This window comes from Oncorhynchus gorbuscha, linkage group LG04 (assembly GCF_021184085.1).
Source record: "Oncorhynchus gorbuscha isolate QuinsamMale2020 ecotype Even-year linkage group LG04, OgorEven_v1.0, whole genome shotgun sequence".
Classification (NCBI taxonomy): domain Eukaryota; kingdom Metazoa; phylum Chordata; class Actinopteri; order Salmoniformes; family Salmonidae; genus Oncorhynchus; species Oncorhynchus gorbuscha.
The window spans coordinates 496,755-509,544 of record NC_060176.1 but is presented as its reverse complement, the minus strand read 5'-3'; the positions used below and the strand labels follow the sequence as shown (position 1 = coordinate 509,544).

At 46.8% G+C, this 12,790-nt stretch overlaps 1 protein-coding gene across 1 annotated transcript; it reads right to left on the bottom strand.

The window, feature by feature from the left end:
• Positions 1–1,546: 1,546 nt before the first annotated feature.
• LOC124033503 (very-long-chain 3-oxoacyl-CoA reductase-B-like) lies at positions 1,547–12,565 on the bottom strand. The gene is made up of 10 exons (XM_046345519.1): positions 12,224–12,565; positions 6,942–6,988; positions 6,452–6,527; positions 6,113–6,220; positions 5,845–5,909; positions 5,654–5,698; positions 5,316–5,350; positions 3,907–4,054; positions 3,144–3,293; positions 1,547–2,763 (listed from the first exon to the last, which is right to left on the bottom strand). The coding sequence occupies exons 1-10, from the start codon at positions 12,399–12,401 to the stop codon at positions 2,656–2,658; spliced, it is 960 nt and encodes a 319-aa protein (XP_046201475.1). The 5' UTR covers positions 12,402–12,565; the 3' UTR covers positions 1,547–2,655.
• Positions 12,566–12,790: the final 225 nt, after the last annotated feature.

The window sequence follows — 12,790 nt, the reverse complement described above, 5'->3', positions numbered from 1 at the left end:
GTCTCTGCTGTATGGTGCTTCAGTTACCATCCTTAAGGAAAGCCCAGTCTGCTGTAAGGTGCTTCAGTTACCGTCCATAAGGAAAGCCCAGTCTGCTGTAAGGTGCTTCAGTTACCATCCTTAAGGAAAGCCCAGTCTGCTGTAAGGTGCTTCAGTTACCATCCTTAAGGAAAGCCCAGTCTGCTGTAAGGTGCTTCAGTTACCATCCTTAAGGAAAGCCCAGTCTGCTGTAAGGTGCTTCAGTTACCATCCTTAAGGAAAGCCCAGTCTGCTGTATGGTGCTTCAGTTACCGTCCATAAAGAAAGCCCAGTGTCTGCTGCATGGAGCCTCAGTTACAGCCCATAAGGAAAGCCCAGTGTCTGCTGTATGGAGCTTCAGTTACAGCCCATAAGGAAAGCCCAGTCTCTGCTGTATGGAGCTTCAGTTACAGCCCATAAGGAAAGCCCAGTCTCTGCTGTATGGAGCTTCAGTTACAGCCCATAAGGAAAGCCCAGTCTCTGCTGTATGGAGCTTCAGTTACAGCCCATAAGGAAAGCCCAGTCTCTGCTGTATGGAGCTTCAGTTACAGCCCATAAGGAAAGCCCAGTCTCTGCTGTATGGAGCTTCAGTTACAGCCCATAAGGAAAGCCCAGTCTGCTGTAAGGTGCTTCAGTTACCATCCTTAAGGAAAGCCCAGTCTGCTGTAAGGTGCTTCAGTTACCGTCCATAAGGAAAGCCCAGTCTCTGCTGTATGGAGCCTCAGTTACCATCCTTAAGGAAAGCCCAGTCTGCTGTAAGGTGCTTCAGTTACCATCCTTAAGGAAAGCCCAGTCTCTGCTGTATGGAGCTTCAGTTACCATCCTTAAGGAAAGCCCAGTCTGCTGTAAGGTGCTTCAGTTACCATCCATAAGGAAAGCCCAGTCTCTGCTGTATGGTGCTTCAGTTACCATCCTTAAGGAAAGCCCAGTCTCTGCTGTAACTGAAGCTCCATACAGCCCATAAGGAAAGCCCAGTCTCTGCTGTATGGAGCTTCAGTTACAGCCCATAAGGAAAGCCCAGTATCTGCTGTATGGTGCTTCAGTTACCATCCATAAGGAAAGCCCAGTCTCTGCTGTATGGAGCTTCAGTTACCGTCCATAAGGAAAGCCCAGTCTCTGCTGTATGGAGCTTCAGTTACCGTCCATAAGGAAAGCCCAGTCTCAGCTGTATGGTGCTTCAGTTACCGTCCATAAGGAAAGCCCAGTCTCTATATGGTGCTTCAGTTACAGCCCATAAGGAAAGCCCAGTCTGCTGTATGGAGCTTCAGTTACCATCCATAAGGAAAGCCCAGTTTCTGGAAGTGACACACAGATCAGATGATATCTACAGTGAACTCTCATCACCTGAAATTAACATCCATGTGAAGACTGTTGGGACTAGAGGGGAAGTGCTACTCAAAAAGTACCACTTTTAAATTGAACAGAAGTAGGGCATTAAATCAGCAATCTCTTATGTTAAGACCATGAAGGAATACAGGGTTGCAGTGTTTTGATGAGAGCATGACAGACCAGGAACATGCCAGAGAGAGATGGTTGAACAGTGTTTTATTGAGGAGAGCATGAGACTGGGAATATACACAAGCTCTCGATCAAACCTTACAATTCTCACAATGTTAAAGACCTTGTTACTTAAATGCATCTAAAACAATCAAATGTAAAGCTTTCATTAACACAAGCAAATAACAGAAGACAATATTAATGCGTCACCTTGGTGAGTTCAGAGTAAGATAACAGTGGCATTATGTTGTACAACGAAATGCTTAGAGTTCAAAAAACAGACAGCGTGTGAAGCATGTTAAGAAACATCTGTTAACAGACCACTGACTGTGTGATAGAAAGTAACCAGAACAGTTGGACAAGACATTTGGTTCAACAGTAAAATGGCCTGAACTGTTTAACAGCTTGTTGTGGTTGTTGAGACACTGCCTTGATGACCAGAGAATGGCTTGTAAGTTGTGTCCCTTCTGTATCAGGTCAAACAAGCCCGGGTTGACTCAACCCATTCCCTCGTGTGTTAACTACCTACCATACTGACATGCTAGCAGACACAACCTTCTTCAAAACAGGACATCAATCCACCCAGTATGAAAACAGGAACAGTTCTGTTAACTCTGTCTCCTTAGTCTCCCTTTTTTGGTTAATAAATACATGATTTGTACACAACAACCTTTTCATTGTAAAGCCATCCAGGGAGAACAGCCATTTTCCTGCCCTTTGCCAAATGAGCGTTTCAGATTGACTCAAATCCATTTCTTTCAATATCTGTTTTTTTTCTGAGTTCAACACAACTCCAACAATAAAACATTTCGAAGGAATAAAGTTGCAACTGGTATTGTTTTTTGAAGTGGTCGCTCACAAGCGCAGCTCCTAATACTTGTCCACAAGAACATTTTTTCAACAGTTTAATTGAACTTATTAGTGCATTATGTTTAAGTGCCCGGTCAATGTTTCAACTCCAGGAAGTTCCTCCATAGAGGCGATTAGCCAAGCCAGACAACACCGTAGACTAAATTGAACACACTAGCAGTCTGCCAGCCCTGACCCTGGTCTGTGAGGGGTATGGAAGAACGGAGCAGGTGGATTTGTGTTGGTCCCCTTTCTCTCCACACCTGCCCCTCCTTTCCCCTGATCGTACCTCTAGCCCTGTTTCTGTTTCTTCAGGTAGCGTGAGCGCATCCCCAGGTGGAGCCCCATGATGTAGCTGTTCAGGAGCCTGGCAGGGCACAGCACGGTGGTCAACCAGCCCTGAGGAAACAAAACATCACTAATCTGGTCTGGGAATCCATGCCTGTTAATATCAGAATTTACAGTCTAAATTCTACATTCATTACTATTAACTTACATCAAGATACTTGCCAATTGAATAGTTCTGCATTTGCAAAAGCATGAGAGCTTCAAGCAATGATCATTTGTGGCTAACTGTCAGGGAAGAATCATGGTAAACTGATGAGGTAGAATCTGGTGTAACCTGACAAGTAGCTACTTGTTCAACCTTGTTCTAAAAACAGTCATCCTGAACCCTCAAAATGTCCATGGAAACGGACAGTGAAGTACTCTATCGTATCGTTAGCCCGTCCCTACCATGGACAGTGAAGTACTCTATCGTATCGTTAGCCCGTCCCTACCATGACTGCGTGAGGCAGGTAGCCGTTGGTCTGGCTCTGCAGCCCCACTGTGTTGAGCTCCGCGGCCACATAGCGGTCAGGGTTGGGCTTGTCCAGAGTGGCTCGCCGGATCTTACTCAGCTTGGTGGCCACAAAGAATGGCAGGACACTCTGGGGAGGAGAAACGACTGTTACTCAAATTTACATGGATGTTCCCTCACTGGTTTGAAAACAAACTCCTCCGACAGCTAAATATGACCAAGCTTGTCCCCCGGGAGAGACAGTATGGCTGACGTGTTAGGGATAACATTGTGGGGGTTTCCGGGGGGTGAAACAAATGTATATAAACCCTGGATTGCTGATGCTATGTATTGTATTGGCCACTGAGAGGCTTTGAAGTCACCTGTCGGCCATATTGGCTCTCCCCAGTAGAGCAGTCGTCCATAGGAATGAATGGAATCATACAGCATTTCAAAATGACATGTATTTAAGTGTTTGTTGTTGTCATGGGGACAGTAAGTCATCAATAGAACAAGGAAAATGTTTATATAAACAAAGAAATTCTCATAATTTAAAAACATGCATTATGCCATCTCTAATAGAATAAACATTGCCAAAACAAATGTAGACATTAATACATTAATTTCTATAGCTTCCAACACATATTTTACAATGTTGGGGGAGAGCAAAGATGGCAGCACGGTGGCTTCAACACAGCACCCCCTATCAGTCATCTAGTGGATATACAAATGATTGGTTAAAACAGGTCAGTCTTCAGTCTCACCTGGATGAGGATCCCTTTGCTCTTGTACTCAGCCTCTAGCCCTCGGGAGAAAAAGTCCACAAAAGCCTTCGAGGCAGAGTAGACCGTGAGGAGGGGACAAGGGTACATCCCACTGGCAGAAGAGATGTTGAGGATGGCCCCCTTTTTCCTGAAACGGGTGACACGCAATCTAATGTTTAGTGGTCAGAGACATCGCCAACCTCTGGTCAGAGACAACGTCCCTCCCTGAGAATCTCCGAGAACGCCAGAGCCCTCCACCTCCGTCCCTCCCCCGAGAACCCCAGATCCCTCCACCACCTCCGTCCCTCCCCCGAGAACCCCAGATCCCTCCACCTCCGTCCCTCCCCCGAGAACCCCAGATCCCTCCACCACCTCCGTCCCTCCCGAGAACCCCAGATACAGTCACCCTCAGTCCCTCCCCGAGAACCCCAGATACCGTCACCCTCAGTCCCTCCCCGAGAACCCCAGATCCCCGAGAACCCCAGTCACCCTCAGTCCCTCCCCGAGAACCCCCGAGAACCCCAGATACCGTCACCCTCAGTCCCTCCCCGAGAACCCCAGATACCGTCACCCTCAGTCCCTCCCCGAGAACCCCAGATACCGTCACCCTCAGTCCCTCCCCGAGAACCCCAGATACCGTCACCCTCAGTCCCTCCCCGAGAACCCCAGATACCGTCACCCTCAGTCCCTCCCCGAGAACCCCAGATACAGTCACCCTCAGTCCCTCCCTGAGAACCCCAGATACCGTCACCCTCAGTCCCTCCCGAGAACCCCAGATACAGTCACCCTCAGTCCCTCCCTGAGAACCCCAGATACAGTCACCCTCAGTCCCTCTGAGAACCCCAGATACAGTCACCCCAGTCCCTCCCTGAGAACCCCAGATACCGTCACCCTCAGTCCCTCCCTGAGAACCCCAGATACCGTCACCCTCAGTCCCTCCCTGAGAACCCCAGATACCGTCACCCTCAGTCCCTCCCTGAGAACCCCAGATACCGTCACCCTCAGTCCCTCCCTGAGAACCCCAGATACAGTCACCCTCAGTCCCTCCCTGAGAACCCCAGATACCGTCACCCTCACCCTCAGTCCCTCCCCCTGAGAACCCCAGACCGTCACCCTCAGTCCCTCCCTGAGAACCCCAGATCAGTCCCAGTCCCTCCCTGAGAACCCCAGATACCGTCACCCTCAGTCCCTCCCTGAGAACCCCAGATACCGTCACCCTCAGTCCCTCCCTGAGAACCCCAGATACAGTCACCCTCAGTCCCTCCCCGAGAACCCCAGATACAGTCACCCTCAGTCCCTCCCCGAGAACCCCAGATACCGTCACCCTCAGTCCCTCCCTGAGAACCCCAGATACAGTCACCCTCAGTCCCTCCCTGAGAACCCCAGATACAGTCACCCCCTCCACTTACCTCTCTACCATCCCAGGTAGCACCATACGGGTCATCTGTATAAAGAGAGAGGGATTGTGGGTTTTAAAGCAGAAAGCATGCTGTTGCTTTGGGCTGGGAACCAATCCTCTGCCTCATATGGCAGACTGTGTGTGTGTGTGTGTGTGTGTGTGTGTGTGTGTGTGTGTGTGTGTGTGTGTGTGTGTGTGTGTGTGTGTGTGTGTGTGTGTGTGTGTGTGTGTGTGTGTGTGTGTGTGTGTGTGTGTGTGTGAGACCGATAAGGCAAATAAATAAGACTTGATTAATCAAAATGTTCATTAGTGTATTACTGGGCTTCCAGTCCCATAATGATTACTGACCTGGCAAACAGACGTGATGTTGATGTTCACCATTGTGTCGATGAACTGCAAGGGCAGAATAAAAAAAACACAATGATTTAGTTCTGGGTTCATCTGAGGCGTAATGTTTTCATAGAACAGAATATGTGAGATAAGCCATCTTGGTACACAATAGATGGGACGTGAACAATCACAAGGCCATTCAGACTCACACTATCCAGGTTGGGAACGTTCAGGAAGAATTCCGGATAGGAGTAGGACATTCCCACATTATTTACTAGGGATAAAAGCCATATAGAACACAGTCAGGTCTTTCAAATACAACATCATTTAAGGGAATGGAGGAAGTGATGCCTCTCTGCACTTGACTTTTAACTTTTAACCAAAGGGGGGGGCAGCAGCGTTTTAAAAGAGGACCACACCATCTGAATGATTCACCAAAACTAACCGTCACAGTCGTGGACTGCCTCTCTCTCTTACCCAGAACGCCAACCTCTAGCCCGGTCAGTCCAGCTTCAATCTTGGGATATATGTCCGTCGTACTGAAGTCTGCAGCGATGGATTTGGTCTCAACTCCATATTTGCTCTCTAGGAGGGAAGACACAGTTACTGTAACATTAAAAAGGTAGTGGAACAGTGAGCTTTAGGGAGTGAGACTGTAGTAGACTCATCTGTAAAGATGTGGGGGTTCAGATGTCAATACACCATAGTGAACAGCAGAGGGCCTCGTCACACAAGACAACTGGAGACTGACTCATTCTCCTCTAGTCCAGGGTTTCCCCACGCCTAATGAACATGCCCCCTGGTGTATCTACTCACCGATGGACTTGGCCACATCATCCAGTTTCTCCTGGGTGCGGCTGACTAGCACAATGGAAAATCCCCTCCGAGCCAGCTGTGGAGACCGACAGAAACCAACACTCAACAAGGACACTAAGACCATCTTTAAGACCGGCCGTTAAAGAGGGTCTAACATCCATCACTACACACACACACACACTGCACCCAGACCCATGACCTAAATCAATAGCCATCATCAACAATGAAAAGGACAGCACTGTTATCAAGCAGGGCATTGATCATGACTCAACTGATGGGAACTTCCTTGAAAAAAAGGACTATTCTTTTAAATGAATTCTGCCCTGGCTATGCAGCATAAATCCCTCAGTGCTCGCAAAAGGCAAACCTTTGAGTGTCACCGTCACTACTCTGACCTCCTGGTTAAACCCCTCTTTCTCTGATGAGTCACTCACTTCGGTTTTCCCGTGAAGGGGCCCGAAATGTCTGAAACCCCGGGATTCAGTCTTACCTCCTCCGCATAGGCTTTCCCGATTCCATCCGTGGCTCCTGTCACAACTGAGGGAGAAGACGATCAAGGAGAAGGGGTGTATTAATCAAGGGTAAAACCAAACACACCGACACTGCTCACAACTGACCCAGAAATAAAACATAAACTAACTACATAAAGGGAAGAGAACAGTGATCCCATTCTAGTCAATAGGTCAAACATGCCTGTGTGTCAAGCAGTACCGACTCAACTCAGACCTGGATGAAATACATTTATACAGATACTTAAATGCTGATGTATCGAAAAATGACATGCCAGATGAAAACGATCACATTAACAATGCATTGTGTCCTTGCACTTGCTACCTGTGGTTCTGTCATTTAAGTGAGCGTGAGGGAAGGGAGAATATTGGTGGTAAAGACAAGACGACGATGGTGATGCAGGTACTGAGACGGAGGGGAAGGGTACAGCAGGACATGGGAAGAGGACAGGCTCCGTGGCATTCCTCTGCAACCCCAGGTCAGGCAGCCTGGCACTGCAGAGACAGCAGTAGCTATATTTAGCCTTTACTGGCTGTCAGTGAGCTCTGTTTTCCACCCCTCCCTCCCGCCTTCACCCAGACCCAACTCTCCTTCACCCAGACCCAACTCTCCTTCACCCATCCATCCCTCCCTCCCCAGACCCAACTCTCCACTGCTGTTGCCTTAAAGCAGAGGAAGACGGGAAGCAGCCAGGCTTTCACTGGGGAGGGACCAGAATGGAGGGAGGGAGATCAGAAAGGAGGGTAGAGAGCTAAAAATATAACAGAGCAATTGAACAGAGGGGGGTCCGTATGGGCGACAGGGGAAGCGTCCGCTGGTTATTTTAAGCTGTTTTAAGAATGAAACTCAATGTTTCGAGCACAAGGCATGTTCCTTCAATTTACTCCATTTTTAGTTTTTTTTGTTAAGTGTCCATTTGAAGAGATGCATCATAAATATATGCCAGGTCAGGGAAGATGGTAGAAGAATCTACTCATAGGACATAACCTAGATGGGCTTGAATGGCATCCTTCAACATCCTCATACATCTTCAAAATGATCAAGAAATGAAAATTGTTGTAAAAATGTTAGTGCTTCTCTGCCAGACAGCGGAGCTTCTGCTGCCGAATATTCTGAGCTAAAAAAAGAAGTGCAGGTTTAAAATAGCAGAAGGCTGCAGCCTCGTCTAGCACAGTTGCTGCACAGAATACCAACGAGCTGCTGCTCCCAGCGGTTTCTCACACCTCAGCATTCCTTGACCCAAAATATCAAATTGCTATGTTTTTTCCCACATCATGTCCCAATTATGGTATAAAGCTCATGACTCAGCCCACATTTGTAAATATGCAGCTGATGCGGGCAATATTGAATTAATATCCCAACTTTCAGCAATTATATCTAAATAATGATTTACAAATGTAAATTGGCAAAGATCACACTTCCAAAGCATATTTGTTTTTAGTCAATTGTAATACATGCTAGGATTTTTTTTAAACTTTTGTTTAATTTTTGTTCCAAAAGATCCCCCTTCCTGTCCAACTTGAAGCAGGCAGAAGAACACCCGTGTGGAATGTAACAATGACCTCCTTCAACCAATAGAACGACCTCCTTCAACCAATAACAGAGAGTGGTCCACTTAATGCTACCAGTGTCCAACAATCTGTTAATCCCGCCAGAAATAACTCATGAGCCAATGCATTTCAATAAAGGACTTGACAATATAACTGTATGAGAAGCTAAATAACCATGGTGTAGAGACAGAGCAGGTGTCGTGACAGAAAGAGACAGGGAGGAGGAAGGACGGAAGCTCAGAACAGGATGAGGAAGGGGTAAGAGGTGTGAATGCACAGAAAGATAGTGAATATAGGCCTTTGTGAATGAGAGGGGATAGAGATATGGACCCTGTGTTACGGGATGCTGCTCCACAACACACTGCCAGCAGTAAAGTGGAATTGAAACAGAATACTCTGACTCCTCAGCCACATTTATGAATGGCTCTAGTCTTCTTACATAATCAGGCCATTCTCTCAATCACCTCTGCTTCAGCGAGCGAGGGGGGAAGCTGTATAATAGCTATTCACACAGCTTCTAAATAAGATACATACAACACATGTCAAAATTGGTTGAAATGTCCCCACATTTATAATTTCCCTTTGCTGCAAACCTGTACTTAAAAATCAGCAGAGCAGGACAAGACCAATATTCAGCAGGCCTTGGCAGCTAGCCTGAAATCCAGACCAGCTTGGTGTTAACATACCATTCCCGGTACTCCGTGTCACATGCCAAACACAGAAGTTGACATGTGCTTTAATTTACAGGGGGCTTATTTTTCATTTCAAAATGGGATTTCAATGACGTACCAGTCCACTCCTGGAACCAGTCCACTTCTGGGTGCGATCGGCACAGCTGTGTTTTACAGTCACATGGTCAAAGCACTAACCTGGTGTTTACACTTCAAAGATGGATGGACTCAAATACACTGCTCAAAAAAATAAAAGGGAACACTAAAATAACACATCCTAGATCTGAATGAATGAAATATTCTTTTTAAATACTTTTTTCTTTACATAGTTGAATGTGCTGACAACAAAATCACAAAAAGTATCAATGGAAATCAAATTTATCAACCCATGGAGGTCTGGATTTGGAGTAGCACTCAAAATTAAAGTGGAAAACCACACTACAGGCGGATCAAACTTTGATGTAATGTCCTTAAAACATGTCCAAATGAGGCTCAGTAGTGTGTGTGGCCTCCACGTGCCTGTATGACCTCCCTACAACGCCTGGGCATGCTCCTGATGAGGTGGCGGAAGGTCTCCTGAGGGATCTCCCAGACCTGGACTAAAGCATCCGCCAACTCCTGGACAGTCTGTGGTACAACGTGGCGTTGGTGAATGGCGCGAGACATGTCCCAGATGTGCTCAATTAGATTCAGGTTTGGGGAACGGGAGGGCCAGTCCATAGCATCAATGCCTTCCTCTTGCAGGAACTGCTGACACACTCCAGCCACATGGAGTCCAGCATTGTCTTGCATTAGGAGGAACCCAGGGCCAACCGCACCAGCATATGGTCTCACAAGGGGTCTGAGGATCTCATCTCGGTACCTAATGGCAGTCATGCTACCTCTGGTGAGCACATGGAGGGCTGTGCGGCACCCCAAAGAAATGCCACCCCACATCATGACTGACCCACCGCCAAACCGGTCATGCTGGAGGATGTTGCAGGCAGCAGAACGTTATCCACGGTGTATCAAGACTGTCACATGTGCTCAGTGTGAACCTGCTTTCATCTGTGAATAGCACAGGGCGCCAGCGGCGAATTTGCCAACCTTGGTGTTCTCTGGCAAATGCCAAACATCCTGCACGATGTTGGGCTGTAAGCATAACCCCCACCTGTGAACATCGGGCCCTCATACCACCCTCATGGAGTCTGGTTCTGACCGTTTGAACAGACACATGCACATTTGTGGCCTGCTGGAGGTCATTTTGGAGGGCTCTGGCAGTGCCCCTCCTGCTCCTCCTTGCCCAAAGGCAGAGGTAGCGGTCCTGCTGCTGGGTTGTTGCCCTCCTACGGCCTCCTCCACATCTCCTGATGTACTGGCCCGTCTCCTGGTAGCGCCTCCATGCTCTGGACACTATGCTGACAGACACAGCAAACCTTGCCACAACTCGCATTGATGTTCCATCCTGGATGAGCTGCACTACCTGAGCCACTTGTGTGGGTTGTAGACTCAGTCTCATGCTACCACTGGAGTGAAAGCACCGCCAGCATTCAAAAGTGACCAAAACATCAGCCAGGAAGCATAGGAACTGAGAAGTGGTCTGTGGTCACCACATGCAGAACCACTTCTTTATTGAGGGTGTCTTGCTAATTGCCTATAAAATTCCACCTGTTGTCTATTCCATTTGCACAACAGCATGTGAAATTTATTGCCAATCGGCGTTGCTTCCTAAGTGGACAGTTTGATTTCACAGAAGTGCGATTGACTTGGAGTTACATTGTGTTGTTTAAATGTTCCCTTTATTGTTTTGAGCAGTGTATAAGAAGAAGAATTCACTGGGTGCTTATACTTGTCCCATTCCACACATGTACAAGTGTGTATTAATACACATGTGAACTGGAAATGATTTTTTGTGCAAATCCCACTGAGAGTAGGGTCACAACCAGGGTCTAGCATAATCAACGGTAACCCTGGAGCAATTAGGGTTAGGTGCCTTGCTCAAGGGCACATTGACAGATTTTTCACCTTGTCGGCTCAGGGTTTCAAACTAGGGACCTTTCGGTTAGTGGCTCTAAGCGCTAGGTTACCTGCCAGCCCTGATGTAGTCATCCTGATGTGGTAACCCTGTTGATGTAACCCTGATAACATAACTCTGAATGGCCTTGACCGAGCAGTAAGGTTGGGTAAACATTAATGTAGCCTTTCACTCACTTCTGCGAGGAAAGGCAGACTCATGTCATGCCGACGCAACACTGATGTGTTGTCTACAAAGCAGAGGCCACGGTGTGTTCCAAAGGACAATAGGGCTGGCCAGCCTTTCCCCTATATGCATTAAGCAGTGAACAACAAACTTAGAGGAAAACTTAAAGATTTCTCAGGATGGTGAAACTATTCAGTGTAAACTTTTTTTTTTTTACAAATAAAGAATATATATATAAGATCTTTGAGAACTAGCCATCACTAAAATAAAACTGGACAATCAGGGAGATTGGCATTGTGTTCCCATTGATTTAGTTATGTTTGAGTCACTGAAAACATAAGACAAACAATAGCAAATTGTGTAGAATTGCAGGAAATCTCCTTTAAAAACAGCACAGTTGTCGAACGCCAAGAGGACCTCTAAAACTGTGGTCCCGCACGCTAACTTTACCACCTCTGCAGAGAAATCCTAGGGGAAACACTACATGTAGTCTACTAGCTACAATATCCTACTGATTGCTAGGAGAAGATTCTGATTCACACTATGAACTGAACCATATTATACTGGGTCGAGGGTGATTGATTTAACTCACTACTAGCTCTCAAACACCAGGCAGCATCCTGACCTCACTAGACAGTCCTGAGTCATTAGCCTTGATGGCTCATGTGAACTACAATTCATACACTGTGTTTTAACGTTTAGACGCGTCAATCATCGCTTGAGATACGGCTTTCGAAACATCTGGCAATTCTCTTTCATCAGCGACTAAAGAAATCTTAAAAGAAAAAAAGCAGGCAATAAAGCAAATGGTGAGGTCATGCAAACCTTGTCTTTATAGAAATATTGCTTGCTAGCTACTCACCTGCCCATTTTCCGAGTTTAGCAGGTGATACCACCCGTCCATTTCCCAGCACCCAAACTCTGAGCCCTGACAGCAAACGACATACGGAGCACACTGAGAAATAGGCCGCAGTCAACGCGCCTATCCAGAAGAGCGGAGTCTCCACCGCCCGTAGTAAAGTCTCTCCAGTTGACGACATGATATTTGCACACGGCTTTCACAACTTTGTGAGATCAAATGTATAGAATTTAAAATGGCTGTCTACAATACGTGCATCTATCGCAAAAGCCTCTTGTACATGCTACAGCCAGTAACTTTAAGCTCGTGCCTTTATATTTGGCTTTACTTCCGCGTCTGACACTTCCGCATTCACTGGTTGCAGCACCGATTTGTTGACGTTGGAATCTGTCAAAATATGCTCCTTTTCGATTCGTTTATATTTGCGTCAATTCGTAGAGCAGCAATGACATGTGTAAAACTGTGGCAAGACATCAGTAGGTTTATAATTGAACACATTTATGAAGATTTTACACTATTGTGGAGAGATGTACTGTTTGGATTCTTTACATACAATAGAAATAAGCGGAA